The sequence below is a fragment of the Anabrus simplex genome, chromosome 1 (assembly GCF_040414725.1).
Source record: "Anabrus simplex isolate iqAnaSimp1 chromosome 1, ASM4041472v1, whole genome shotgun sequence".
NCBI lineage: Eukaryota > Metazoa > Arthropoda > Insecta > Orthoptera > Tettigoniidae > Anabrus > Anabrus simplex.
This window is the reverse complement of record NC_090265.1, coordinates 1,149,031,126-1,149,058,874: the sequence shown is the minus strand read 5'-3', so window position 1 is coordinate 1,149,058,874 and position 27,749 is coordinate 1,149,031,126. Positions and strand designations below refer to the sequence as shown.

The 27,749-nt window shown below is 38.0% G+C and overlaps 1 protein-coding gene across 4 annotated transcripts in view; it reads right to left on the bottom strand.

Annotated features, from left to right (window-relative positions):
• LOC136858113 (protein PRRC2C) overlaps nucleotides 1-27,749 on the bottom strand; it is a 708,190-nt gene that overhangs the window by 614,880 nt on the left and 65,561 nt on the right. For all 4 annotated transcript variants that reach the window (XM_067137420.2, XM_067137417.2, XM_067137419.2 and 1 more), the window contains exons 3-5: nucleotides 25,595-25,831; nucleotides 3,213-3,344; nucleotides 765-978 (exon numbers count right to left, since the gene is read on the bottom strand). In XM_067137420.2, the coding sequence (XP_066993521.2) occupies nucleotides 765-978; nucleotides 3,213-3,344; nucleotides 25,595-25,831 (583 nt within the window). The remainder of the gene's footprint in view (nucleotides 1-764; nucleotides 979-3,212; nucleotides 3,345-25,594; nucleotides 25,832-27,749) is intronic.

Genomic DNA, 27,749 nt, shown 5'->3' with positions numbered 1-27,749 from the left:
ATATTTTTCATAGCGGTGATAATGCATTATCATCATCTCAGGCAAAGCAGCTATATCCATAAATTTACATGTTCATATTTGCGTTAAGACCATGTGGACTTCACAGAGTGATATGAAATGTTTGTTTATGCCTACATTAATCTTTCGATGGAAGGAATTTTAGTTCATTTCATTTTCTTAATTTTTTTCCTTTTTTCAGAAGGAGCCTTCCTAAAATCAAGGTGTGGGGATTGTTCGGCAGCAGGGATTACTTGCGTAAATACGGTATTAGCTTTCAATAAACTGAACTGTATCAGCCACGAGCTGGGAGTACAAAAAAATCCATTTAGTGGCCCACAAAACTGGAAGGAGGAAATATGAAACTGAAGAAGTCATCACTATGGTTCTCCCTAAACTGAGCAGTAATCTGTCATAAGTTCACTAGTTTGTGGTAGAGCTCATTTAAGATTTGCTTTGTGCTAAATCGCATTAATGCAGATTTTTGTCAACACTGGGAAAGTAATAGCAACGGCCTTAAGGTATAGCCCCAAAATCAAAGTGTGGGGATTTGCAAAGAGCAGAAACAGGAATCCATCTTCAGAGATATCAGCAGGATGATTTCAAACCTACCATCTCCTAAACACAAGATTACAGCTGCACATAGCCAACTCCCTCCATATTTATGAATTTAATTTAATCATTAATTTACAATAAAAGGACCACAATAAAATATTATTGAAATGGTGTATAAATCCCGAAAGAATGAGAACTTTCAACCAACTTACTCTGTGGGCGCAGGCTGGGTCCAGGTCCATACTGAGTATCGGATCCACCTTTCTGTCCAGTTGCAGGAGCCTGTCCATCTCCACTGGACAACTTGGGGAACTCGTGTTGGAACTGTGGTGATTGATGTGCCAGGAAACTTGGGGGATGAGCTCCTCCCTCTCCTGGACCGGCCATAACACTGCTCCATAATTTGTCGCCACTGTGAACGGCTTGCTGCAAATAAAAGTGCAATACTATATATTTCACAAGAAAAGGATTAACCATGATGGGGAGGGGGAGGAAATGGACAACTCTATTAACTGAGGAACAATTACACTAGCCAACATGATTTTGTGGTAAAATAGAAAATATGTAATTCTTATGGAAATCGCTGACTTGATTCAGAAAATGATGCTATTTTTTTCCTATCACATCTAGTTTTGACGCAATTTGGTGTTTTAGTATCTGCATGAATTTGTAAGATGTAATGTTGAGAGATGTTCTCGCGCAACTTTTTTTAGAATACAATTATGTGATTTGATTTGTTATTGTTTGCACTTTATTATAGGTTTATTGCTGTCTAAATTTTCATTTTGTAGTTGGGGATTTCCCGGTAAATTCATAACAAACTCCACCAGATACGCAATAGACCGCGAGGTATGTAGGACTGAAGATAAGACAGTTGAGAGTTTGTCTTTCATCTTAGACCACTTGAATAATCAGACTGTTAAAAGGCCCAGCCCTTATGCAATGTTTATGATGGACTGATAAAGCAGTTTCTTTTCAATGATAACAGTCCGAAAGTATTATACTCAAGAAGATGAACTTGTATTTTGTACGGATGTTTCAAATCTTCTACGTCGATTGGGAGAGAAAAAGTTATGATCCTAATAACAGGCGTGTTTTTACTGACTCTTCCAAAATAAGTTTAAGGGCTGTTTTGCTTCATAATTCAACTGTCCTGGCATCCGTCCACTAGCACACTCCACAAAAATGTCTGAAACATACGAGACCTTACAGGTGGTGCTTGAAAAATTAAATATCATGAGCATGGGTGGCAAATTTGCGGTGATTTGAAGATCATTGGATTGTTGCTGGGACAACAAAAAAGCTATACAGAATTTCCCTGTTTCCTATGCGAATGCGATAGCAGGGCACAGGATAAACATTGGGATACAGTGAATTGGACAGAAAGGAAACAACTACAACCAGAATCCAAAAATGTCTAGAACGTAAGTCTTAATGACCCTGAAAAAATTCTACTTCCACCCTTGCACATCAAATTTGGATTGATGAAACTGTATGTCGAGGCATTAGATAATACTAGCCTACGGTTCCAATATTTATCCACTAAATTTCCCTCATTATTAGATGAAAAAAATTAAAGAAGACATATTTGATGGGCCACGGATTCGTAAACAGATGACGGATAAAATTTTCACAGACACGATGACCAAAATGAGAAAGAGGCATGGAACACATTCAAAGATGTAGTGACTAAATTCCTTGGCAACATTAAGGACCCTCAATACAAAGAAATTGTAAGGAAAATGTTGGTAAAATTTAAGGAACTCGGTTGTAATATGAGCCTTAAGCCTCACTTCTTAGCTTCGCATCTGGATTATTTCCCTCTAAATTTAGGAGCTGTCAGTGAAGAACAAGGTGGAAGGTTTCACCAGGATCTCAAAAGGTGCAGAACGACGCTATCAGGGACGTTGGGATGTGAACATGATGGCCGATTACAGTTGGTCGATTGCACGAGACGACCCTACTACAGATCATTCAAGAACTTCAAAAACCCGAAATTCCACGGAAAACGGGAGAAGACGGAGGTGTGAATCTAACCTGCACGTAATGTAACAAAACTATGTATGTTTAACCATGTAATTTTTATTCAAGGTATGGTTATATTTATTTAAAAGCAACTGTACAGTTGAAACTAAATAGGCGCTTTAAGCTTCAGTTTCACAAATTTCAATATACATTAAAAATATAATACACACTATCTACTTGCTTACAAAGCAGAATTTATGTGTATTCAATGCATGAAAAATATAATTACATTTTGCAAGCTGAAATTTACATTAATACATCAAATGTAATCAATACTAAGTATCAACAATTTTATGTAAGAACAAAATAATATTTTGTAAATTGCCACCAAACCAGACGTGATTCGCCAAAACTAATTTTTTTCTCAAATTCTGCGTTAAATTCATAAAACCCACCTAGTTTTGATTCACCGCACAAAAAAAGTTTTACTTTGCAGGCTAGTGTTATTTACCCCCTAAGAAAAGTAATCACAGTTTTCCTCTCCTTACATCCCTCGGAAAATATTTTCCTAATTTGTACAAAACACACACTACTTTTGGAAGCAAACAATATAATTACTTTTTACAGTGTTGGTACATACACACCAGACTAATACTTTTGGATGCTAGTTTCTAATCATGGGAGTAAATAATTACCTGCATAGACATAGAAGGGCCTGACGTGGCTGGTGAAGGCGTGACAGTTGGCGGAGCCCCGCTTACAACACTTGGGATAACTGAAGCAACAGGTGGTTGAGAAGCAACAACAGGTGAAGGAGTAACTGGAGTCTGAAAATAAATCAATACGAACAAAATAAGACTGTTGTACTCAAAGACTATATCCACAATTGGGAATAAATTCTATTAAACAGCAAATGAGGGGTGAAATGAATGCCAGAAAATCCACAATGAACTTTAGTAACTGTTTAATATAAAGGTTTTCTTTTTCTTTTTACAACTGGCTTTACATAGCACTGACAGAGACAGCTTTTATGGCGACGATGGGATAGGAAAGGCCTAGGAGTGGGAAGCAACCGGTCGTGGCCTTAAGGTACAGTCCCCGCATTTGCCTGGTGTGAAAGTGAAGAAACCACAGAAAACAATCTTCAGGGCTGCCAGGCAGCCTCAGTCCATCCTGAATGAAAGATCTCATCTGCGCACCCATACCCCCACGACCACCTCACTAGATCCTAATATCAAATTGTCTCTATAATCACAGTTCACTTACTATCCTCCACAAACGTAGGGTTCTAGCTGGCTCAACGAGGATTCCTGAGCTGGCCACAGCTAGAGTTCGTGCCAGCTAAGAAATAATACATTTTATTAACATCTTACTTGTGCTGTACTCCCCCACTACCCCTACAATGCTACTACACAATAATACTGCACAAGCAGCAGTGAACAAAGTCCACTGTAAAAGCACTGTGAAGCTTCTTTTCAACATTCCCCTTGTCCAATTTGATCTTGATTGGGTTTGGGTGAATAATTGACGTCCATCTATCTCTGTCTTTCCACCATCTTCATCAAAAACACGAAGGGCGTGAAATGAAAGACTTCCTAGTCTTCGAATGATCTAATATCATCGGGGTCGGAAAAGAACAAGAGTTGACCAAGGGAGGCCGGACAGGATAGATGAAAGTGAGGAGCCTGGCACAAGTGGAAGCAAAGCCTGGACTCGGCTATGGGCCTCGTGGTCGCCAACCCACGCTCCCAGTTTGAGAGCCCCTGGGGCCCCTTTCAGTTACCTGTTACAACAGGCAGGGGATACCGTGAGTGTATTCTTCATTTGCGTCCCCCACCCACAGGGGGGGGGGCATGAATCTAGAGATCCTGTCATATTTATGATATCCCACAGCTCCATGGATTTTCGAAAACTGTGGCCATTCTGAATCATTTGTAGCTTGGTTACACTGGATAAGTAGTCTACCTGAAGAGCCGCATTCAAGCGTCTTTTATTTCATTTTCTCTATAACACAAAATAACCAGAAACCTCTCCTGAAAAATTTAACAGAAGAACGCTGTGCTCCTTCAATTGCATAAGTTTAGCAACGTGCGCATGTTTTAGCTCATTGTTCTTAAAAGGGAATTTGTTAATCATGTAGTCACATGCTGTACAAGATTAGTTTCTGACTGATGACAAAAACAGATTTGTTGTCATGTTGTAGTGCCTTAACCAAGTTTGAGGCTTGAATGCCAATTACTAATTCTTAATCAGCCTTCTGATTCTGGGTTGGACATAAAGCAATGCAGACCCTGTAACTACACTTGGCTTAACAAACCACAACCAAACGTCTTTTCTGCGATTCCCAACATAGGAGACATTTTTCTGAACAAAGCTCCTGCATGATCAGCTGCACACAATGGAATGTTGTGTTCCACTAAAAAACTAAACAAACACTTGGCCCTGATTACATCAAAATTATCTCCAGTTTTGGTCAAAAAAAGAAAGCAGTTTTTTTTTCTGATTTTCTTTCTTAGGTTTCACATTACCAAGATGTTAAATACACTTTACATGATTAGTAAGGTTGTTCTTGACGCCATGCCATGTGCAATGTTAATATCACAACAGCACGCGATACAAAAGGAAAATTTCACATTTTCTAAATTCTCTACAACTGATAAACTCACTAAGACATGGTTTCCCTAAACACCTATTGAAGATGATTTTTTTTTTTTTTTTACTTATGATTACCGATAAACATGATCATGAGACGAAATATGCAACAAACACAATTCACGTTACTCCGGCAAATAGGTTGCAAAGATCTTTGTAAACTATTTGACTCCTAAACTACATAACCTGTTTCGAAGCACATGGCAATAAATATGAAGCAAATTATGCGACGAACATAATTCACTTGTTTTTCCGTATTTTTTCTCCCTGTAATTTGTGGTGGCAGTACAAAAGAAATATTTTTATACAGGATGGTAAAGGTTATCGAACAAATCATTCACTGCCTTCGTGATGTGTGGCCATACTAAAGCTCGGATGACGTCACAAATATGCGAACAGATTCCTCCGTCCAAACCACGTAATGCAAGCATAATACGTCCGTGCCTTCTAGTGAAGAAAATATTCTCAATGTTGTATGAATAGAACAGATTAGATTGTTAACACCTGTATTTGTTTCATATCTTGTATGTTACGTAATTCTAGAAGTAGACATAAAACAATGTAATCAAAGGGGGTCAACCCATAACGATTGTATTACTCGAACATGACCAATAATAATAATAATAATAATAATAATAATAATAATAACAATAATAATAATAACATTAATACCTCTCTGTACAGCTTTCATGGATTTCTTTCCTTGAAACTACCGAGCTCGATAGTTGCAATCACTTAATTGTGGCCAGTATCCAGTATTTGGAAGATATTGGGTTCAAAGCCCACTGTCGGCAGCCCTGAGGACCGTTTTCTATGGTTTCCCATTTTCACACCAGGCTGCACCTTAATTAAGGCCATGGCCGCTTCCTTCCCACTTTCCTGTCCCACCATCACCATGGGACCTGTGAGTCTGTACGACTTAAAGCAACTTGTTTCCTTGTTAACAGCTGTTTCCTTGGAACTTCTGACACTCCTTCAAGGAATTATGTGGCATTGCTTGTAATAATATTATCTACTAGCAATGGTTTAATTTAATTTTTTTTAGAGTGTGTGTGTCTCTGCAAATAACCTTACTCCTTGTGGGTGGGGTTAACCCTTACATGCGCAGCATTGCATATGTGCAAAGGAGATTTTGTAAGCTAGCTATGCTTACTCTTTGAAAGTATGGTAATGTTATTTCCCCTTTGTATATTCTTAGAGATGTGCATTTGCATGTGCCATGGATTTAAAGTGGCTAGATGGCACTAGTGAAGCAGTAATGCTCTCTCTTTGTTATGCATCTCTGGATTCTATATCTTCTTTGACAAGGCAATGTTTGTGTTAGTTCTGATGAACTATAGCATCATCTACTGGAGTGTAAAATTGTGTATTACTAAATGTGTACCTATTATTGACATTGGAAGTGTTTTGACCATATTTGATACCCGTGGAGTTTGTATAATGACATAATTATATACTTTGCATATGTGCAAAGTTGCACCTATCGTAACTCATACCATAATAGTGTTTTATAGAGGTTAGGATGTGCTGAGCCAGTATTCAGTCTGTGACTTTCGCAGTTTTAGTGTGTTGTTTATTACTATTAGTAGTAAAAATGAACAGACTGAGTTTCCTTGAAGGTGGTGTGAAGAAATTAGTTACAGATGAGGATATTATGGCATTAGTTTGTCCATCTGAAAGTGAAGATGGATTGGAAAGTGACGATAGTGATAATGACCCAAGTATTCATGTTGATCAGTTTCTCCCAGATTCAGAAGATTCTGAGGAAGGTGAGAAAAGGAAACAAATGTGTGAAACACACAGGACTGTTGATTTGAATGCAAATGGAATAAATGCTAGTTCGAGTAGTACACAGACACTTGTATATGAAAACAACGAAGTAATAGCACAGTCTTCAGGAAGTATAAATGCAAGTTCTTCAGGATCTGTATCAAGTAAAATACACAAAACTAACACTGTAAATAAAATGGAACGTAGGCCAGTTGTGTGGAAGAAACCGGGAGTTCGTTGGAAATTCAGTGTTGCCAGATGATGTAATGGATTTACAGTCACCATATCAGTTCTTAAAATACTTTTTTAGTGACGACATCCTAGCAAAGATTGCTGACGAGACTAACCTGTACAGTTGCCAAGTTGATCCCAACAAAGGCCTAAATGCAACACATTATGACATTCAGAAGTTTCTGGGAATTTGCATTATCAGTTCAGTGTCTTCACTTACTAATGTGAGGGATTACTGGAATGAAGTAGTACGTGTAGATATTGTAAAAGAGACAATGTCCCTAAAGTCATTTGGAAAGCTACGCCGCTTTTTACACTTCAATGACAACTCAAAGCAACCCAAATCTAGTGATGATAATCATGACAAGTTATATAAAATTAGGCCTGTACTTGATCATTTGAACAAGAAGTTTATATCTGTCCCTATGAGTGAAAGGCTTGCAGTTGATGAACAAATGTGTGCAACAAAAGTAACACATCATATGAAAGTATACATGAAGGACAAACCGCACAAATGGGGATATAAACTCCTTGTGCTATGTGGAGACATGGGATTTGTTCACAAGATTGAAATATACAGTGGGCAAGAGAATGATGCAAAATTTCGACTTGATGGTGAACCTGATTTAGGAGCGAGTGGCAATGTTGTTGTTCGACTTGCTCGTGAAATACCAAGATATGTAGGCTACAAACTGTATTTTGATAGGTACTACACGTCACTACCTCTAGTAGTTCATCTCTTCAAGCAAGGTATTTTTGCTGTTGGAACTGTGCAAAGAAACAGACTACCCAACTGTAAATTTCCAAGTGATCAAGAAATGAAAAATAAACCTCGCAGATTTTCGGAAGAATATTCCACTTGTATTGACTCTGTTGATGTTTCATGTGTTACATTCAAGGATAACTACAATGTGACATTTTTATCAACATTCGTAGGGGAAATTCCAAAGACAGAAGTAATGCGATACGACAGAAAAAAGAAGGAACACGTTGAAATTGATTGTGAACTATTGTTCCAGTGAATAATAAACACATGGGTAACGTGGACTTGCTTGACAGCAACGTGGGAAGACATCACAACAAAATGAAGTCGAGAAAATGGTATTTTCGACTGTTTTTCCATTTGGTTGACATAACTGTTATAAATGCTTGGATTCTGTATAGGAAAGTAAATGAATGTAATCAAGCAAGTAGTAAGCTTCTCAACCAGAAACAATTTCGCATTGATCTTACATAAACCCTGTGTAAAATTGGAAAAAAGAATTCTAGGCGAGGTGGACCAAGTTTAGATTTCGTTGAGGAACAGAAAAAAGTTTCGAAGACCATCAATTCCATCGATTGACGTAAGGAAAGATTCTAACGATCATTGGCCCCTGTGGAATAAGAAACTTACAACTTGTAAGATGCCTTTATGCAAGGGTTACACCTTCATCACGTGTGAGAAATGCAAAGTGAACCTCTGCTTGAACAGGGAAAGGAATTGTTTCAGGGATTTCCATGCTAACCAGCTGTAGTAGAGTGTGAATTGAGACCAACAAATCCAAAATCAATCGCTGAAACTGTTGCTTAACTTAGGACATTCATGAACTTGAACCTGTACGGTTATGTACTTAATTGCACAGCTTTGCATATGTGCAAAACAAAGGAAAACACTTATATGTTGATATTCATTTTGAAAATATACTTTTTGTCTTTTATTTGGTGATTATTTATCATAATTGTGACTGAAAATAAATAAATTTTTGAAATTAAAAAAATTGCGCATTTAAGGGTTAACTTCCAATAAGTAACCAGGGGAACCTGACCCCTACAGAGCGCGTCCTCAGGCGGCGGATAGGGGGCCCCTACAGTATGTAGGGCTGGTTGAAATAACCAATACAACCCGCGGAACAACAGGTAGCCCAATTCCTGGGGGTTTTAAAATACTGGGACACCCTCTCTCCAGGGGTCATAAATATGGAGGGCCCTTGCCCTGGGTTAAGGGTGAAGACCTCAACGGCATCTACGGCGGAGAAGATGGACTTCGGTACGGCGGAGATGGCCGAAGAGGTAACCCACCCTTCTGGGGTGTACAGATGGAACCTACTGCCTTGTAGGACGAGGAAGGCATCCTCAAAGGCTAAGGGAGTAAACCCTGAAAGAAAATCCTCTTATGCGTTAGGCCTAGCAAGTCAGCAGGAGAGTATTGAGTACAGTTGCTTTCAATAAGAAAAAGAGCCTCGGAAAGAATATTATAGACCGGACTGACACGTCCTCTCAGACAATTGTAAAGTATGATGACCATAAGGCTGATGATATACAATGTTCTGAAAGGAAACCCCAAATAAAAAAGAGACCTAAATACCGAATTGGAACTATGAACATTCTATCATTAACTGGAAAGTTAGAAGAACTCCTAGACATGATGGATAGAAGAAAAATATCAATATTGGGATTAAGTGAGACAAAATGGAAAGGGATTGGAAGTAAGACACTTCGTGGAGGTTATAAATTATACTGGAGTGGGCAGGAGAAGGTAGCGAAAAATGGTGTTGGATTCTTAATTAATGAAAGGACTGATGCTACAGCTGAAGTTATCTGCAAAAGTGATAGAATCATTAAAATGTTCATGAAACTGGAGAACACTAAGTACACCATCATACAAGTGTATGCCCCACAGACAGGCTGCAGTGAGGAAGACAAAGAGAAATTTCGGCAAGACCTGGAAGATACAGTTAATGAGGAAAATGTTATTATTATTGGAGATCTAAATGCGCAAGTTGGGGTAGACAGACTTGGGTACGAGAACATCATTGGTCCACATGGATTTGGACAAAGGAACCCAGAAGGAGAACAACTATTAGATCTGTGCAGAAGAAATTATCTTATAATCAAAAATACATTCTTCAAAAAAAGAGACAGTCACAGAATAACAAGGTACAGTTGGGATGGCCAGTATAGAACATTGATTGACTACGTAATCACAAATAAAGATGGTGGCAGATACATCACAGATGTAAAGGTCATCCCTAGTGAAAGCATAGACAGTGACCACAGACTGTTGGTAGTAGACTTCAAACATAAGGCAAATGAAACGCAGAAACTTATTACGAAAAAACCAAGGGTTAAAACTTGGAAGTTGCAAGAAGTCCAAATAAAGGAAGAATACAAACTAAGGATTCAACAGAGTTTGCCGAAGTCTGAAGTAACCAGCGTTAATGAAGAATGGAAGGCCTTCAAAGACACCTTTGTGGGAGAAGCCAAAAACCTATGTGGAGTTACAAGTTCTATCAAAAGAAAGGAGACACCATGGTGGAATGATAGAGTGAAAACAGTGGTGAAAGAAAGAAACCAAATAAAGAAGGCACTGGACAAGGAAAAACAAAAACAGGGACAAGAACGAAATGAACAAGAAATACAAAGACTTCAAGGAGTATATAGAAACAAGAAACTTGCTGTAAAGAACATTGTAAGGGAAGAAAAAGAGAAGAAATGGAATAAGTTTGCAGACAAACTGGAAGACGACAGTAGAGGAAATATGAAATTGCTATACAGAGTAGTGAAAAACAAGCGAAGGGATCAAGAGACCATAAAAGCAATAGAACGTGATGATGGAACTCTGGCACAAGAAGAGGGAGAAATTAAACAAGAACTCAAGATCTATTTCGAAAAGCTGCTGAATGGAGATACAGAAAACATAACGGATAGAGGAGAGCCAAGTCGAGGAACCACAACTGAACCACCAATTACATGGCTTGAGGTTGAAAATGCGCTCAAGAGCATGAAGAAAGGAAAGGCAGTGGGCATAGATGAACTAAGTGCAGATATGCTGAAAGCAGCAGGAGTTCCAGGAATCCAATGGCTCTATAGACTGCTCAACAAGATATGGGAGGAAAATACTATTCCTGAGGACTGGAAGATGGGCATCATTGTACCTCTGTTCAAGAAAGGAAGCCGACGAAAATGTACTAATTACCGTGGTATCACACTACTGTCTCATGTCCTGAAAATATTGGAAAAAATAATAGAGACCAGAATCAGAGATATTGTTGAACCAATTTTGGAAGAAGAGCAGTATGGTTTCAGACCAGGAAGGTCAACTACAGACCTTATATTTGCAATTAGGATGCTAATGGAAAAATACTGGGAGAAGAACAAGCCTTTATTTCTAATATTTTTGGACATTGAGAAAGCATACGATAGTGTACCAAGGGAAAGAATTTGGCAATGCATGAAAGAACTTCAAGTGCGAGACAGCCTCATAGACAAAGTGAAAATGTTGTATAGTGGGAACAGAAGCTGTATTCAAGTAGGATGTGGTTTGTCGGACTGGTTTGAAACAAAGAGATGAGTGCAACAGGGCAGCTCATTGTCACCACTTCTATTTATTATTGTAATGGATGTAGTAATGAAATCTATTAAAAGGAAAGAACGTGGAGATATCAAAGCCTTCACATTTGCAGATGATGTTGCGATCTGGAGTGACTCAGAAGAGGAATTGGGAGAGAGAATACAAAGCTGGAATGAGGAGTTTAAGAAATATGGTTTAAACATCAGCAAGACCAAGACGGTGGTGATGAAAGTGTATGGGGAAGGAGCAGAACCAATAGTCATGTTAAATGAAGCTCAACTGGACAGCGTTCCAGTTTTCAAATACTTGGGTAGCGTTATATCAAATGACAACCTAGCAAAACATGAGGTGAACAATCGAATCAATAAGGCAGCACAATTTTACCACCAGGTAAGACACCTGCTGTGGGATGAGCAAATACCCATGAAAACAAAAATGACATTGTACAAGTCCTGTTATACACCAATCCTTACATACAGTCTCGAAACCACAACACTGACCAATAGAGATAATTCCAAACTTCAGACAGCTGAAAAGAAATTCCTACGCACTATGATCCAGGAAACCAGGAAAGACAAGATTAGGAATGAGAAAATTAGAGAAGAAATAGGAATAGATGATTCTCTCCTCAATAAGATTCAGATATGAAGACTGAAGTGGTTTGGTCACATGAAGAGGATGCCAGTAAACAGAACTGCAAGGAAGGAATTTGACAGAAAGGTAGAAGGAAGACGACCCATGGGAAGGCCACGAAGGAAATGGATAGATTTAGTTAAGAGTGATGTACTGCTGAGAGGTCATGATTGGGACAAGTTGGTGGAGGAAGAATGGTACAAGGACAGGATGAGATGGAGGAGGCTCATATACCACACCCGGGAAACTGGAGATGGTCTAGGATGATGATGATGATGATGAGAGTGTGTGTGTAACAATCTTTTAATAAAAGGTTGGATTTTATACAAGCTGCACTTAGTTTATATTTTAGGACCAAATTCCGCTTTTATTCTACGTTCTCGATACTACCTAACTTAAGAAATATCACAAATGTAGGTTCACATGGCTACTGACCATGAACCATCTATAAAATAGTGCCTCCCCTTTAATAGAACAATTTTTTTCCATGTTCATACTCTTTTTATTTTATTAATAATTACTATCCTAGTAGCTTATATCATAGGAAGTTTATTATTGAACAAATTCACGCATCATTACTTACATGAAGGACAAACAATTGAAGTTATCTGAACAATTCTCCCTGCAATTACACTTATTTTCATCACTCTACCGTCACTCCGACTTCTTTTGGAACATTATACTTCATTTTTGGTGCTTGAGCAGGAATAGTAGGTACATCTCTCAGCTTATTCATTCGAGCAGAATTAGGACAGCCAGGTTATTTGATTGGTGATGACCAAATTTGATCATAAGATATTTGATCAACTTATAATAATGATAACGGGAGGAAGCAAAGCAATTTCTACATCAAAAATAAGGAAAATTACAGCAATTAGGAAGAATCATAAGGAGAAGGGAAGTCGTTCACAGTAATCCTTTTTATCAGGCACTTCATTGTTAAAAACTTTTATGTACAAATAGTACGGATTGGTTTCTACTTTAACATTAAAAGGCACTGCAATAAATCTGCTAACAACAAGAAAGTCAAAGCAGAACTCACTCTCAGCTCGGGAAAATGAGTGAAACACTCCTGTATTCATCAGAATAGTTACATTTTCAGTTAGGATTTTCACCTTCCATAAGATTCTCCTGTCCTCATTCGTAAGAAATGAGAATACTGGTGTATAGTCACTTGTATAGTTCAACATTTGTTGTGATGGCAGGTGGTGGTGATTGTTTTAAGAGGAAGTACAACTAGGCAACCATCCTCTAGTAACACTTGAGAGAACACAACATTTTGGCATCGTGGCAATTTATTTCAATCGTAAACATATTTCCACAAAAATGTGCCATACGGTAAAGATTCAATTAATAAATTCCACGAGAAGCATATCATTCCTTGAATTTGCATTACTCACCACGTGAAAATAACATACCTAACCTAAACTAAGGAGTCTCATAGTATCAATAAGAGCTGCTTATGTAAATCCTAATGGGACAAATTCAGAGGACAAGGTCTGTCTTTCAACAATAACTATCCACAGAATGCTCTCAATTACTATGCATTACATCCACATTTATTAAGACCGCCCTAAAATATCAGTTGATGGGCTTGGCGTGCTTCGTACAGTACGGAATGCAAAGAACACGTGAACAGTTATCAAAGAGTAAGTCTCTTTCAACACAAATCTATATCAATCGATTAGGATACAGGAAGACTTGTATTCCAGTCAAAGACTAACGATTGGATGAATATAAATCAGAGCAATGTATCACTGGTCACACAGCATGTATCGGCAGTCTATGGAAACATGTTCTGGACCGAACTTAAAAAAGATCTTGATACGTAAATAGTAAAATATAGTTCATAAATAAAACACATTGTCTTTTCGTAAATTGTATGGCAAAACCGTAAAGTTTGGCAGGTATGCAATATGCTTCGAAGCTTTCTTATGTCTCGTGACTTAAGATATCACAATTGCTGTGGTCAGCCCACTTAAAAGTGGAACAAAGTCTTTGTGAAATGTAGTTCCTCTGTACTTTTTGATGTTTTACCTAAGATCAACCTTGCACAGTTACTGCCATTTCCAATGATACACTCAAAGTTCTGGCACCATCAGGCATTATACACAATTATGTTCTCAAGACCTGAACAGATTACACACACCGTACAGCTTAGTACAGCACTGGCCCAAATAAAAGCTAGGAATATTAACGTTTTTATGTTAATATGTCCTTGTAGAAACTATTCATGTTATATGTACAGTCTAACATTACTCTTTTTTTTTTTTTCCCCCCTTCAACTGCCCTGGCTTGTACAGTGTGTCTCAATGTATTTTGCTGTAAACCCACCCACCCCAATTTGTGGCTTGTGATTATAGACTGGTAGAATCAAATATAACACATTTGAGAAATTTTAGGAATTGATATTTGCATCTGAAATTATATTCTTCAGAACAAAGTAACTTTTAATAATCTATATAAATAAAAATGAATCACTACATGTGTTGCTAAGCGCAAAACTCGGGAATGGCTGGAACAATTCGGCTAATTCTTTTTTTTCAAATATTCGTCGAAGTCCGAGTAAGATTTTTACGAAGAGAAAAATTGGAAAAAATGGCAGGAAAAAAGTAAAAGCCCCATTTCCCTTTTTCCATTCAACTGTTCGTCTCTTTCCTTCTCCCACGTTTGCGCTTAGCGCTGTCCTCCTCTAATCCAGCGCGTTTGCCAAATGTCCGTAAATCTCAATGTTCAGATCAAAAATTAAATGTAGGGTTTTTCCAGCATTTGCTCTATTAACCAGCGTTTCGTCTTAGGTCTGACACTAGACTCGTCAGAGTGGGATGTGTCAGACCCCACCCACTGACACTGGGGTGCATGCAGGTGAACTTATCAGAAGCCTATTTAAGAGGCACAACCTGATAACTGCATAGCCTATGGGAGATAAGACACCACCTGCATGCACCCCAGCATCAGTGGGTGGGGTCTGACACATCCCACTCTGACGAGTCTAGTGTCAGATCTAAGACGAAACGCTGGTTAATAGAGCAAATGCCGGAAAAACCCTACATCGAATTTTTGATCTGTTTTTTGATATGCTCTATTGGTGGAAAAATATCCAGTTCCCTCCATGGGAACTTAGAATTTCCAATCTCAATGTTATCGGTTAAAATGGGTGAATATCGGATTATGTACAAAATTTCAAGCCGCATTTGATGCCGTTAACAAATTAAAAAAAAAAAAAAAAAAAAAAAGGCTGACAAAAAAATTGAGTGTGAAAATGTTAATATAATGGAATGTTACCTCAAATGCAAAATCTTCATTGCATAGAACTTGTCATAACTCCTCTTTTATATTCACTATATTTGTAATTTTGTCAATGCTGGTAAAGTAACATTTCAGCTCGACGTAGATAAGTTTGTTTTTAAATTTAAATGATAAGAACATGCACTATTTGTGTTTCTTTTCAGTCATGTTCATAGATTTTTATGTGCAGGCACGAAAAAGTCAGTCGCTGGCCAACTTCTTTGCTATTGAATTTGCATGGAGGGCCAAAGCGAGGCAAATGGTCTTCAGATATGGAAGTTATCTTTAAAACAAACCCCAAGTTCTTATTTCGCGTAGTTCTCAGTTTGTGACAGGAAGAATGTCCCCTTGGGTTTTGGTTTCGTGCGTGAGGCAGGCTGGCTGTCTGCCTCGACTGCCGGTACGGATCTCCCAAACATACGCTCTCCAGACAGTCGCATGCAGTGTGTCTTGTTTTGTTATAGTTTGAGACCTTTGTCTACCCTGACTGTTTTTAAATCTTCGCTTCTCAACAAACAAGTTTGTTGATTTCTCTGGTTTATTTCGCGTGTGCTTCCATATATGGTACAGTATACTCATTTCAAGACTCATGCCTCAATTCAAGATTCATGCCGCCTTAAGACGCGGGCGGAGCAACTTCGGTCGAAGAACTCGAAATGCTACATGCCAAGCTAATTTTCAGTCTAATCGGACTGCACAACAACGTGAAGAGCGAAATGAAACTGAAAGGATTCGAATATCACAAACCCGTGGAGTGCATCGTTCAGCTAGTAATCTTCAAAGTTTGTATCGAGCTGCTTCCAGTTACGATGTTTCAATTGACTACAGTGCCTACCAATGCGTTGCTATTGTGACTCAACACTATACGCAAAATCGCATCTTATAATGGCTACAACAAATGTTTTATAGAACGCATAATAAATAAATTTAAACATCGACCCAATACTAAATTACAAAAAGAAATACCCAAAACAAAAACATATGCTACTTTTACTTTTAACGCTGACATTTTACGTTTAACCAATATTTTTAAAAAAAGAAATGTCAATATTGCCTTCAAAACCAATAATAGAAATTTAGATATTTTTTACAACTCCAAATCGGTTAATATACAAAACCCATTCGATAGATCAGGTGTATATAGGTTTCATTGCAACGACTGTACCAGTGTTTACCTTGGACAGACTGGGAGATCATTTAATATCAGATACAATGAACATGTCAATGCCATAAAATATAGAAAATTTTCGGCAATAGGTCAGCACATACAGGAATACAAACACAATTTTTACGGTATCAACAAGGACTTGGACATCATCGAAACAATAAATAAAGGCCCACTCCTAGACCTAACAGAGCAATGTTACATTACTTTAGATCAATATTACAATCCCAACTACAATCTAAACGATATTTCGGAAAAACCTACAATTTTATTTGACATGCTTATTTCATTGATTAACAGTTTAAAAATTCCTAAAAATCAATCCGTATATAAAATATTACGTAGCGCGCCAGCCTACTATCCCCGGCAAAGCCCACGCCCCCCTGACACACAGGCACACGCGAACGCAACCTCTCCTGCGTCCCCTTCCCTTACAGCTGAGCCGGCTGGTTGGCATTTGACATTCAGCAGTTGCTTCTCACTCTCTCTGCACGCTGTTACATTTAACCTGAGGCGAGTTTCATATCTTCAATTCTTTTCTATAGTATCGCGTATCGTTCTCAATAACTCATACTCATTTCACTATTTCCTTTTTTAGGTCCGTACTGGTTCGAGATTAACACTATTTACGGCCCATTTCCATCTGGCACATAAAATAATATTCAAGATCTTAACCATAGTTTCGGCCTCAGCCACACAGTTATTTACATTGGAAAATACTAGAAGCAAGGTTCAAATACTCAAACAAGAAAAAACACATCAGAATCTGCTACTTCTTACATAGTCAAACAGACTGTTGTGTCAATAAGTTTTAAGGAAGAAGAACCTGTATTTATTATCTAAAACAGTACAAGTCGCATATTATGAGGAACTAAGAAACTGTGTTAAAAAATGACAAGAGGTTTTTATACAAACATTATAGAAACATTCATCAATTTTATAGAAAATTTCCTGTGTATCAACTATATCAAACCATAGTCTTTTTAAGCACCTAAAAACAATTCTAGACGCACCAAATAATACTATATTTTTTTTAACAAGACATGTTACTTATATATAAAATAAATTAAAAAAGGGGGGGTTAATACTAACTAGACAAGTTTTAATATTTTCCATGTAAAATAGGACTTGTTTTAAAACTGTGGTTTAAATGGCAAAAGTAGATTCTTTTATCAATTTTACATGATTCTATTGTACATAAGGTACACCAAATCATAGACTTTGCCAATTATGTATATGTATAAAAAAATGTCTTTTTCAAAAAAGACATGTTATTTGTATAGTACAATGGGCCTATGCTATTTAGCTATATTTTAATGTTTTTCATGTAAGAATAGGACTTGCTATTGCATATTTTTAAATTTTTGAATGTTCCTTGCTATAAAAAAACTCAATGGCTGATGATGGCATAGTGGATTGCCGAAACCGGTCCCAAAGATGTATTTTATGATAAGTTAAATAAATATGTGATGTTCTAAATAGACCATTACGATAACATATTGAATAGGTGGAACCTTTAGCTTTACTAAGCATTGTAAAAAAAAGACATAGGGTTGCCCATCCTCACTTGAGGTTAGAGACTAGCTATCTGCTCACAGATGTGAGGTCATCGGTGTGCCATAGTTGCCAGCAGAATGACCTAGTTGTGTCTCATCACCTCCCACTCCGCGAGCCATCTAGTAACGAACAAGAGTACCACTTACTAAAGACCAGGGGTAAGGCAGTCAAATTCAAACCTTCATTATTAGAGAAGTCTTGCTCATGAACACACAGCAATTTCTTTAAAAGTCAAAAATTTCATCGTTGTTCCGTATTGAATAGAGAAATATACAATATTAAATAGAATACTCTGTTATTAAGTTGAACCAAATAGAAGTTACAACCTGTTCATTTGGGACCGGTTTCAACACATTTGAAGTGTCATCAGCCAATTAGCAAAGCAGTGCAAAAATTAAATCATAAAGATCTAAAAACACAAAGATCACAGACAAAAAAGTACGTAGAACAATTAACACTATTTCGTGCCGAAACATATCCTGTTGAGTTCATAAGCAGGTCTAGTACAATCTTGTTGTGTTGTATTCACATATGAAGACGTATGAAGATGTATTTGAGGTCAATAACGAATTAAAGGACTTGCTCTAAGATGAAAACTTGAAAGATAACTTGTTATGAAATTGAACTTGTGATATACATACCGATTGGCAGATCAAATGCAAAGGTCCTCCACAAACACAATATAAAAACCATGTTTCGCACAGCCACTAAAATTGCTCACAGTCTAAGTAAAACCAAGGACAAATCGCCCCCACTTTTACATCCTGGGGTATACGAAATTCCCTGTACTTGCAGTAAGGTATACATTGGCCAAACATGCCGGTCCATTGGTACCTGTAGCAAAGAACATGAACGTAATATTCGTCTCAACCAACCAGACAAATCGGCAATAGCTGAGCATGCTCTATCGTCGGGTCATGATGGCATGTACCAAGGTGCTCGAGCTCTTACCCACATTAGACACTACAGTTCCAGGATTATACGGGAAGCTGTGGAAATACATAGAAATCCTAACAATTTCAACAGCTACACTGGCTATCAATTAAGTAATAACTGGTTGCCAGCCATTAAGAATTTACGTACGTAGTTCCCTCTGTCCCTTCACTATTGTTATTTCGTCCCGGTGTTTTCGAAATTCGTACGTTCGTCACCAATGTTTCATTCCAGGCTTGTGTCTATTTATACACCTGTCAATGTAATTTGTTACGTACACATGATTTGTGAACCGCTTAGATTGATTCTGATGTTTCGGTCAGCTTCCGCTTCGAATGCTAGCGTTGTGCCACGTCCTGGGGGCCATTTGATGGCGAATGAACGTACCATTTCCACTTCTATTATAACAAATAAATTTAGAGAGTCATCGTTTAAGAAGTCTTTCTCGTGGACAGTCGAGATTTCTTCCGAGGACGGAGAGCACAGTTCTCTGCGAAACGTAAAGAATTTCACATTTTCTTGACACAGCATAAGCCCAAAAGCCTATACAGTATCATGTCTATTGTATATGAACATTTCTTCTCAAAACAGGGAGCAAAGTTCTCTGCAAAGCAAAGGATTTCAGCTTGTTTCCTGATACGGCAAAAATTCAAAAGCGTATTATCGTGTCTACAGATTTCATTTTCTCTATCCTAGGCCTAGAAATACTTACAGATCAGAAGTGGTTTGTGGTGTGGGTTACCGTTCAGAATCCATGGGCAACAGCAGAGTGGCCTAATAAGTGGTCCTGAGCGCCGTGATACCAGCTGTTATGGAATAGGAGTGGGCCTTTCAGACTTATGAGTAGTGGTGCTTCTTGTGCTCCAGCGGTTAGAACTGAATAATCCAACAAAGGTCCCCAACCCGAAAGGGGAAAGGTTCTCCGGGGGACAATGTGCAAGCACAGTAAAGGATTTCGGCATCATGTTGGGGGCTTTTGTATCTAATGTGCTTTATTTTATTAGATTAGAGAATTAAAAACTACTTGTGGCCGATTGTTGTTTGGCTTGACGTAACGGACATTAGACTTTTCGAAGAGTTTAGCTGATCAAAGTTGCTGAACTGAAAGACGTTTTCAGAGGAAACTGAAGAAGTTCCCCGGTAAAACTAAATGTAAAGTTTCAAGATTTTAAAGTCGGGAACCAGTAATTAATGTTTGAAGCCGGCACTGTGGTCTAACTTGCCCACCTCTCACCCGGAGGGCCCAGGTTCGATTTCCGGCCAGGTCAGGCATTTTTACCTGGATATGAGGGCTGGTGCCAGGTTCACTAATTCTATGATTACCTTTAATTGAAGAGCTATTTAATGGTGAGATGGTGACCCCGATCTAGAGAGACAGGAATAATGGCCGAGAGGATTCGTCACACTAACCATGAGTCACCTCGTGATCTGCAGGCCTTCGGACCGAGGACAGTCGCCTGGTAGACGGAAGGCCCATTGGGGCTATAGTTTTGTTTAGGGGTGTTTGTAAGATTATAAGTATATGTATTTCATTTTTGTGATGTTTAGCCAAATTGTTTATGGTTCATTCGTTCCCGGATTTTCCGTTTTCCAGTGTTGTACGTTTTTTTTTTCGTGATCCCACCAAAAACTGAGAATCGAAGTTCCACTGTAATTCATTATAATACAATAACAATTCTATTTGATCTACACACATATTTTTCATCATTTTTATGAGAATTACTAAATACTTACATAACTGAACTGTAGGAACATGCGGCTTCTCATCCTTCAACTAGGTGATCACATTATGACTAATTGTTGTTCAACACACCCGCAGCTGACTTAGCCCTCTTCAGAAACTCTGAACTAAATTTTTGCTCTAAGCACTTGCCTTGCTGAACTGATTTCAAGGTTGAAATTTTCTCCCAAGTCTGTTCAGACAGCAAGGATCTGAACTGTGTTTTTGTCTTTGTGACTCTGCTAAAAATCCTTTCACATTCTGCATTGTGTGAAATTGAGAAAATAGCAAGCACCACCTTAAAGAGAGTGCCATATTTCAATACAGCATCAGCTGATTTCATCTGACCAACCAATGCCCATTGAACATCAACTCTTCTTGTTACGTCTGTTTCTTCAAGCTAAAAGTTACAGAACTGAGAGTGCAGAATATCAGTTTCCTTATCTAATGTTTCGTTTCACTAGTCAGAATGTTCGGAAACTTGCTAATGAAAAATCTAAGGCTAGAAAATGACGACTTATAGCAGAAATATTTGTAACTTCTGGATTAATTAAAACTTCATCTTTTAATGGAAATTTGTGTACCATGTAGTCACATGAAGAGAAACACTAACAGACTTCAAGAATATCCACTTTTCCTCAGAATTCAAAATGTTCACTGAAACAAATGCAGAGTTCCCTATCATATCACTACCAGCCTTTTGATTTGCTGGTGTGTGATAATCTACATCAAGGAAAGAGGAGGAGCTTTTAATAACATGTGGTTTCACAAACCTTGCCATCACATTCTTCGATAGTTCCTCCAAAACGGTCCTCAATAAGTGGATGTGTGGTGTACTTGACTGAAGAGCTACGTTTGGATTCTCAAAGATATCCATAAAACTTGAGAGAAAAGGGCAAAAGGATTTATGTAAATTTGATGAAAGGGACGTGCACAGTCGTTCTTCACGTGTCAATGCATGGCTGTTAATGTCATCAGTAGTTTAATTTCTTTTTGTGAAACTGATGACTAACTGAGGAGTGTGGTGAAATGTTATAACAATCCTTCACCTTTTCAGACAAAGACACATCTGCACTTAAACTGTGCTTAGGTATTTTGTAAGTCTTCAAAGTTCCCATCTGCAAACCTTTACTCACAATTTTGCTCCTGAATAAATTAACCAAAGGGTCCCACTGTAGCAAAACCCTATCTAAACACTTTCTTAGTGATAACCATGGAGTAGGCACATGCTTCAGAATTTTCCTGATCTCTATGTTGTGCTAAGTCTGAAATTCTCTAACCTTACTTTCCTCTTTGCACTCCTTTCCAGATAATAAAACATATCAATTATACTTTCATCTACATCTACGGGCAGGCACGCTGCACCCTTCTCTGCAGCAAGATTAATTAGGTGACAAGAGCAGCCTACAATGATTACGTTACTATTTTCCTGATTCAAACATCCTGCTACACCATTCCTTAATCCTACCATTACTGAAGTATTATCAGCACCAAGAGCTGGGCAGATTTTAATGGAATGTGGAATTCCCAAAAATTTGATAGCAAAAGATTGGCAATGTTAGCTCCAGTAGCATCCCCATCTAAATTAGGCACAGGGAGTAGACAACTCTGAACTTCATTGAGTTCAGGCCTAAAAAAATGTTACAACAATGGGATATATTTTCAAGTAGCTTTTATTGCTACCAACAGTAGCATCAGAAAATGCATTCACCTGCAAATGTGATACAATTTTTGTCCTTTCTTCCATGCATATTTCTGTAATGATAGCCGCTGTTTTCATTCTAGCACACCCATATCGTTTAGCAATTTCCATATCAGGAAACATTGTGATCTGCGTAATTTACAGGCAGGTTATGTTCTCCGGTAAATGACGAAAATCACGCCTCTGCATTCGTCACAGGATTTACATTTTTGCTTTTACATGAAAAGTTCATTTTCTGGCTTCTTTCTACACACTGGACATTCACTATGTTTTTTCGTTTGCATAGGCTCGAGTATATCACACTTCCCACCACACGCAACTGGAAAATCACACCTACACATAGTACAGAATGTGAATGGTGGTCCCTTTCTGGATTCACTCAAACATGGAAACTCTTCCCTATAAGCAATTTTATCCAGTGCACACATATTTCATTTTTGACACTTTGGCCAAAACAAATATTAAGACACAACATGAGCACTTCTGCAGATCCTGGCCCGGGTAGACGACTACGGCGTGCTACTTCTGAGGTTAGATTACTCTGTGGACTCGCTTGCAAAGAGAATGACTATTGTAGACCACAGAAGAGCACATGACTGGCCACCGTGCCCCGTACTGCCAGCTGGTATCATTAGAACTACTATCGACCAGCCATACTCAGCCATACATCGATAGAATGAGGAAATCCGTGGGAGTTTAAAATAATACGAAAATTACTGATACTGCTGTGAAAAACAGGAGATCGGTTCCAGTAATCAGGAGATCAGGAGGAACTACGAAAAATTGGGGGTCTCCCGCTTAAATTGGGAGACTTGGCATGTCTGAAGAGGGAACACGGTAAAAAATTAAAAATTTCGCTGTGAAATTTAAGGTTAAGTTTGAACGTAAAAATAATTACGATGAAAATAAAGAACCAAGTGTTTACAATTATAATTAATGAAATAAAGAAATAATGCATTTTAAGAACACTAACATAGTAAAACAATAAAGAAAATCATTCTTAGAAACGCAAACTATACAAGTTGCCTGTAATTAGGCTTAAAGTTGTCATCGGAACGTCCAACATCTAGGCAATTTGTGCAGATTTCACTTTCTCAATAAACTTTAATGTTTCACCAATTCTAACCATCTAGTTTTCCTATTCTCCGTAACTGAATGTCCTGTGCAAACCACTTGCGTCAGTACAGTAGGCGTAATTTATGTATGTTGTTACCAGTACACAAGTCACTTACGAACGAAAATATTAAGCGCCAAAACATCAGCTGTATACGTAAGTACAGTGGGAATAATTTATCCATGTTGTTGCACAATTCACCTAACGTAAAATTAATCACCCCGGTTTGACGAAAATAATTATACTTCTGGGCTACAAATTACAATAATTCATGCTTAAACCAGGATATACTTCAATGAAATCATATCTAATTATATCATAGGCCAATGATTTGTAGATGAACATATCACAAAGAAATCCATGTTAAACAGCAGCAGGCAAGGTGAATATTAGTTTGGAGCATATATATAACAGGACTTCCTTGATAAATTAAGAAGATATGCATAACTGAAAAAGGCTTTACACAATAAAACTTGTTTAACATAACACAGGCAAGAAATAATATAACACACACAGCAAAACACATACTAGTTCGACTTTGAAGTCACAGTTGTGGGCTTTTTAGCTTCCTGCAAAAAGTATTGAGAAAATGTTTTATCCCAACAGGGACCAGAACTTCCGGTCTTCAAAGCAGAAATAGACTTCAGAGATTCATTGGACATGGACGATCTCAACTATGTTCTATTTTTCTTCACAAGGCTGAAAACACGTTCACATTCTGCATTGCTACGGGGTATGGTGAGACTAGAGAACATTTACTCTAGAAATTCGGTTATACTTAAGAAGTCCATTGGCTTCAAGATTTTTTTATATTTGTGCCCAACTGGAATCACCTGCAGCACCTTGATTTGCAGCCTAAGTGTCATCTACTTGAAGAGCTGTGAAGTGCCTCTGAAGCTCACTCACCACCTCATCTGTAGTTTCATTCTCTTCCTTGCATAGCATGATAGAAAACTTTTCAAAAAAATAAACAAATGGAAAAAAACTGTGCATCTTCAATTTTGTCTAACCTAGCAACTTGAGCATGCTTTAACACATCATCCTTGCGTGGAAACTTGACGATGATGTAGTCACAGGCAGTACAAAAGTAGTTTCTCACTGATGAAAAGAAATGGGATTTATCTCTATCCTGGAGATCATTCAATTATGTTGGAAGTCTGAATACCAATAACTAAACATCACTTAAATAGTTTCTTCCACCATGTGCAATATTAATATCACACCCACATACTGTGCAAAAGGCAAATTTTTCTCCTTTTCTTGATTTTAGTATACATGGAAAATCAACAGAATATGATCAAATGTCTGAAAGCACTGTTTCTTATTGGTTTTATTCATGATAAATTGATAATCCACAATAGGAATATACCGTATGAAAATGTCCGAGAACAAATATCTCAATATCTACTGCAACATCGAAAGGAACCTGGATCACTGAAATCACATAGAATTATAACACTCACGGCAGTCAGTCACTTCATTAAAACATGTTAAAGCACACAAAGTCTTAAACCATTAAATGAACATAGCGCCAATCTCATGAACAAAGAATACGCACATGGTAGAAAAAACATGTGCAAACAAATGATCTTCTGGATCTTCTTTATAATTTAATGGGCTTCGCTAATAGCGGTATACACAGTCACTGGAACAAATTCAATTAGTCTAACGAATAAAGGAAACTGCAAAGCACAAAGTTATAACACTAAAATTCAAACACTTCATTAAAATATGTCATATCCTTAAAAGGCCAAAACATTCAACGAACGCAAACTTCCTGAACAAAGAACAACACTCACATGGTCGAAGAATATGGATTAAATCACAACAAGCGAGTGGGGGCCTAGACTAATACGCGAGGGGGTATAATACACAAGTAAATACGTTAACTGTATATAGTAGTGTTCATTTACAGAAAACTGTGTCAAACTTGTCTCCTTTTTGGTAGAATGTCTCAAGACTTGGAGACATTCAATACTTGCCTGGGATTGTTGAGGTTGTGAAGGGGTGGCTGGCTGGCCTGTCTCTCCTGGCTTGCTGCCCCATCCTGTACCACCACTAGGAACTAAACTGATAGCTGGGTCGTTTCCACTATGTTCACTCTTTAGACTAGGGAGATTGGCTGGAGGACGCCGTGCCGACGGCACTTTTCCCAAACTTTGCATGCCATGTTTCCGGGGTAATGCACTCTTCTGCTGATGTGGTTCCAAAGACTCTCCCTGAAATAAAAAAACAATTTCTGTTCATTCTCCGATACCATAAGAGCACGAGCATTATCAACATTTTTCAGATATTACACATAGAAAATTTTATACTAAGAAGAATAAATATCCAATGTAAGCAATATATTGTTAACATTGATGCTTTCACGGCCCGTACTTGTAGACATGATATGAGGAGCATCGTTTCAAAACGTATTAAATGCATTCGAGGTCAGAATATGTTTTGATGCATTTTTCTGCCAATTGGGATATGCTCTTTAATGCTGTTGAGTTAGATCGGGTCATTTCATATTCTTTCCCATAGGAATGCAGTGCTAAAAAACATGATTAGGAACAAATCGTATTATGTGCACCACGGCGAACGGTTCAAAACGTATTATGTTCACGATAATTTCTCCCAGCCTGCATCCATCCCGCTCTTTTGTTCGCTGTTACGGCTATTTTTATATCGTACTAGACAGTGTGGTATTTCTTTCATGCCCTTTCACATTCAATCACCATGGAGGGCTACTTACCCGTAGGAGAGTGTTTCCGAGGACCTGAAAATGAAAAAGTGGTTCTTCCAGAATATTTTCCGTACACGGTTCAACACTGGGCTTGGGACACCATCCACGGATGCTTGTGATTATTGCGCTCAAATGCTCTTTCAGATTAAATCTGAAAAAGATAGTGCTAAAAAGAACCGTTTACTAGCTGGTTTGGGAGCAGGTAAAATTCACTCACAGGCTTTTCACAAACTTATCAGGGAACGACCTGCTGATACAATGTCCTTCTGCTTTGATTAGCAACAGGTACAACCACTTCCTAAATTATCAATTGGCGAAGCGTTCTATTCGCGCCAAATATCATTTTATGCACTGTGTGTTAGCAATGTCAGTATTCAGAATCCAAAATTTTATGTATGGAATGAGACTGAGGCTGGAAGAGGGCCAAAAGAGGTGTCATCAGTTGTTACTTAGTTTTTAGATGAGGTACATTTCGATAAATCGATCACCTGTATCAGGCAGATGGATGGGAAGGCCAAAACAAGAAAAGCATGTTATTCATGTTATAGTTTACTGGCTACAAACCAAAGCACCTGCTAACATTTCCACGACTGTTGTCATCTTTCCTGTCAGAAGACATTCCTTTCTACCCGCAGACAAGGTTATTGGTGTTGTAGAAAAGATTCTTCTGAAGTGCTCTGACATCGTTACTCCCGACGAATACCGAGAGATCTATCAGTCTGTGGGGACTGTAAAACATCTAGGAAAAGAATGGGTTATAAGGGACTACAAGATCCTCGCCAAGCATTTTAAGAAATTGGATGGGATTAAAGAAATGAAGACTGTGGTTCTGAGAAGAGCGAGAAAAGTGGTCAGTACCACGTTACAGTAAAGATGAAACTGACGTACAGGTTTGATGACCTCTCAAAGCGATTCATAACCCTTCTGAAATGAGTCATAAGGCTGGGCCATGTACATGAACCTAGCGTAATCGATAAACCAAGAGCATTACCTGACGCAAAAAAATTGGATGTCAAGACCCTGCTGAAAGCCAGATTTGGAGACAACTGGAAGGATTTCGACAGTTTATAATTTTATGTTTCAGCACTAAACATTGGTTCAATGTCAGATACTGACATGCCGACTCATGATGACCACTGTGACTTTTTGCATGAGGAAGAAGTATTACTTGCAAGACTGTAAACACCCATATGGCATTAACAATGTGCTAATAACTTAATTTACTGTACATGATGCGCTGTAGCTAACAAAGTAAATAAAAAATCTTTGGAATCAAATGAACGTTTCAAATCGTATTATGTGAAATTTTATAAATAGAATGACGCCTTCATGTATTGGGAAATGATCTGAATCATGACTGATTCGGGAACATAACATCAATACCTACATTTTGCCATTTAGAATTTTGA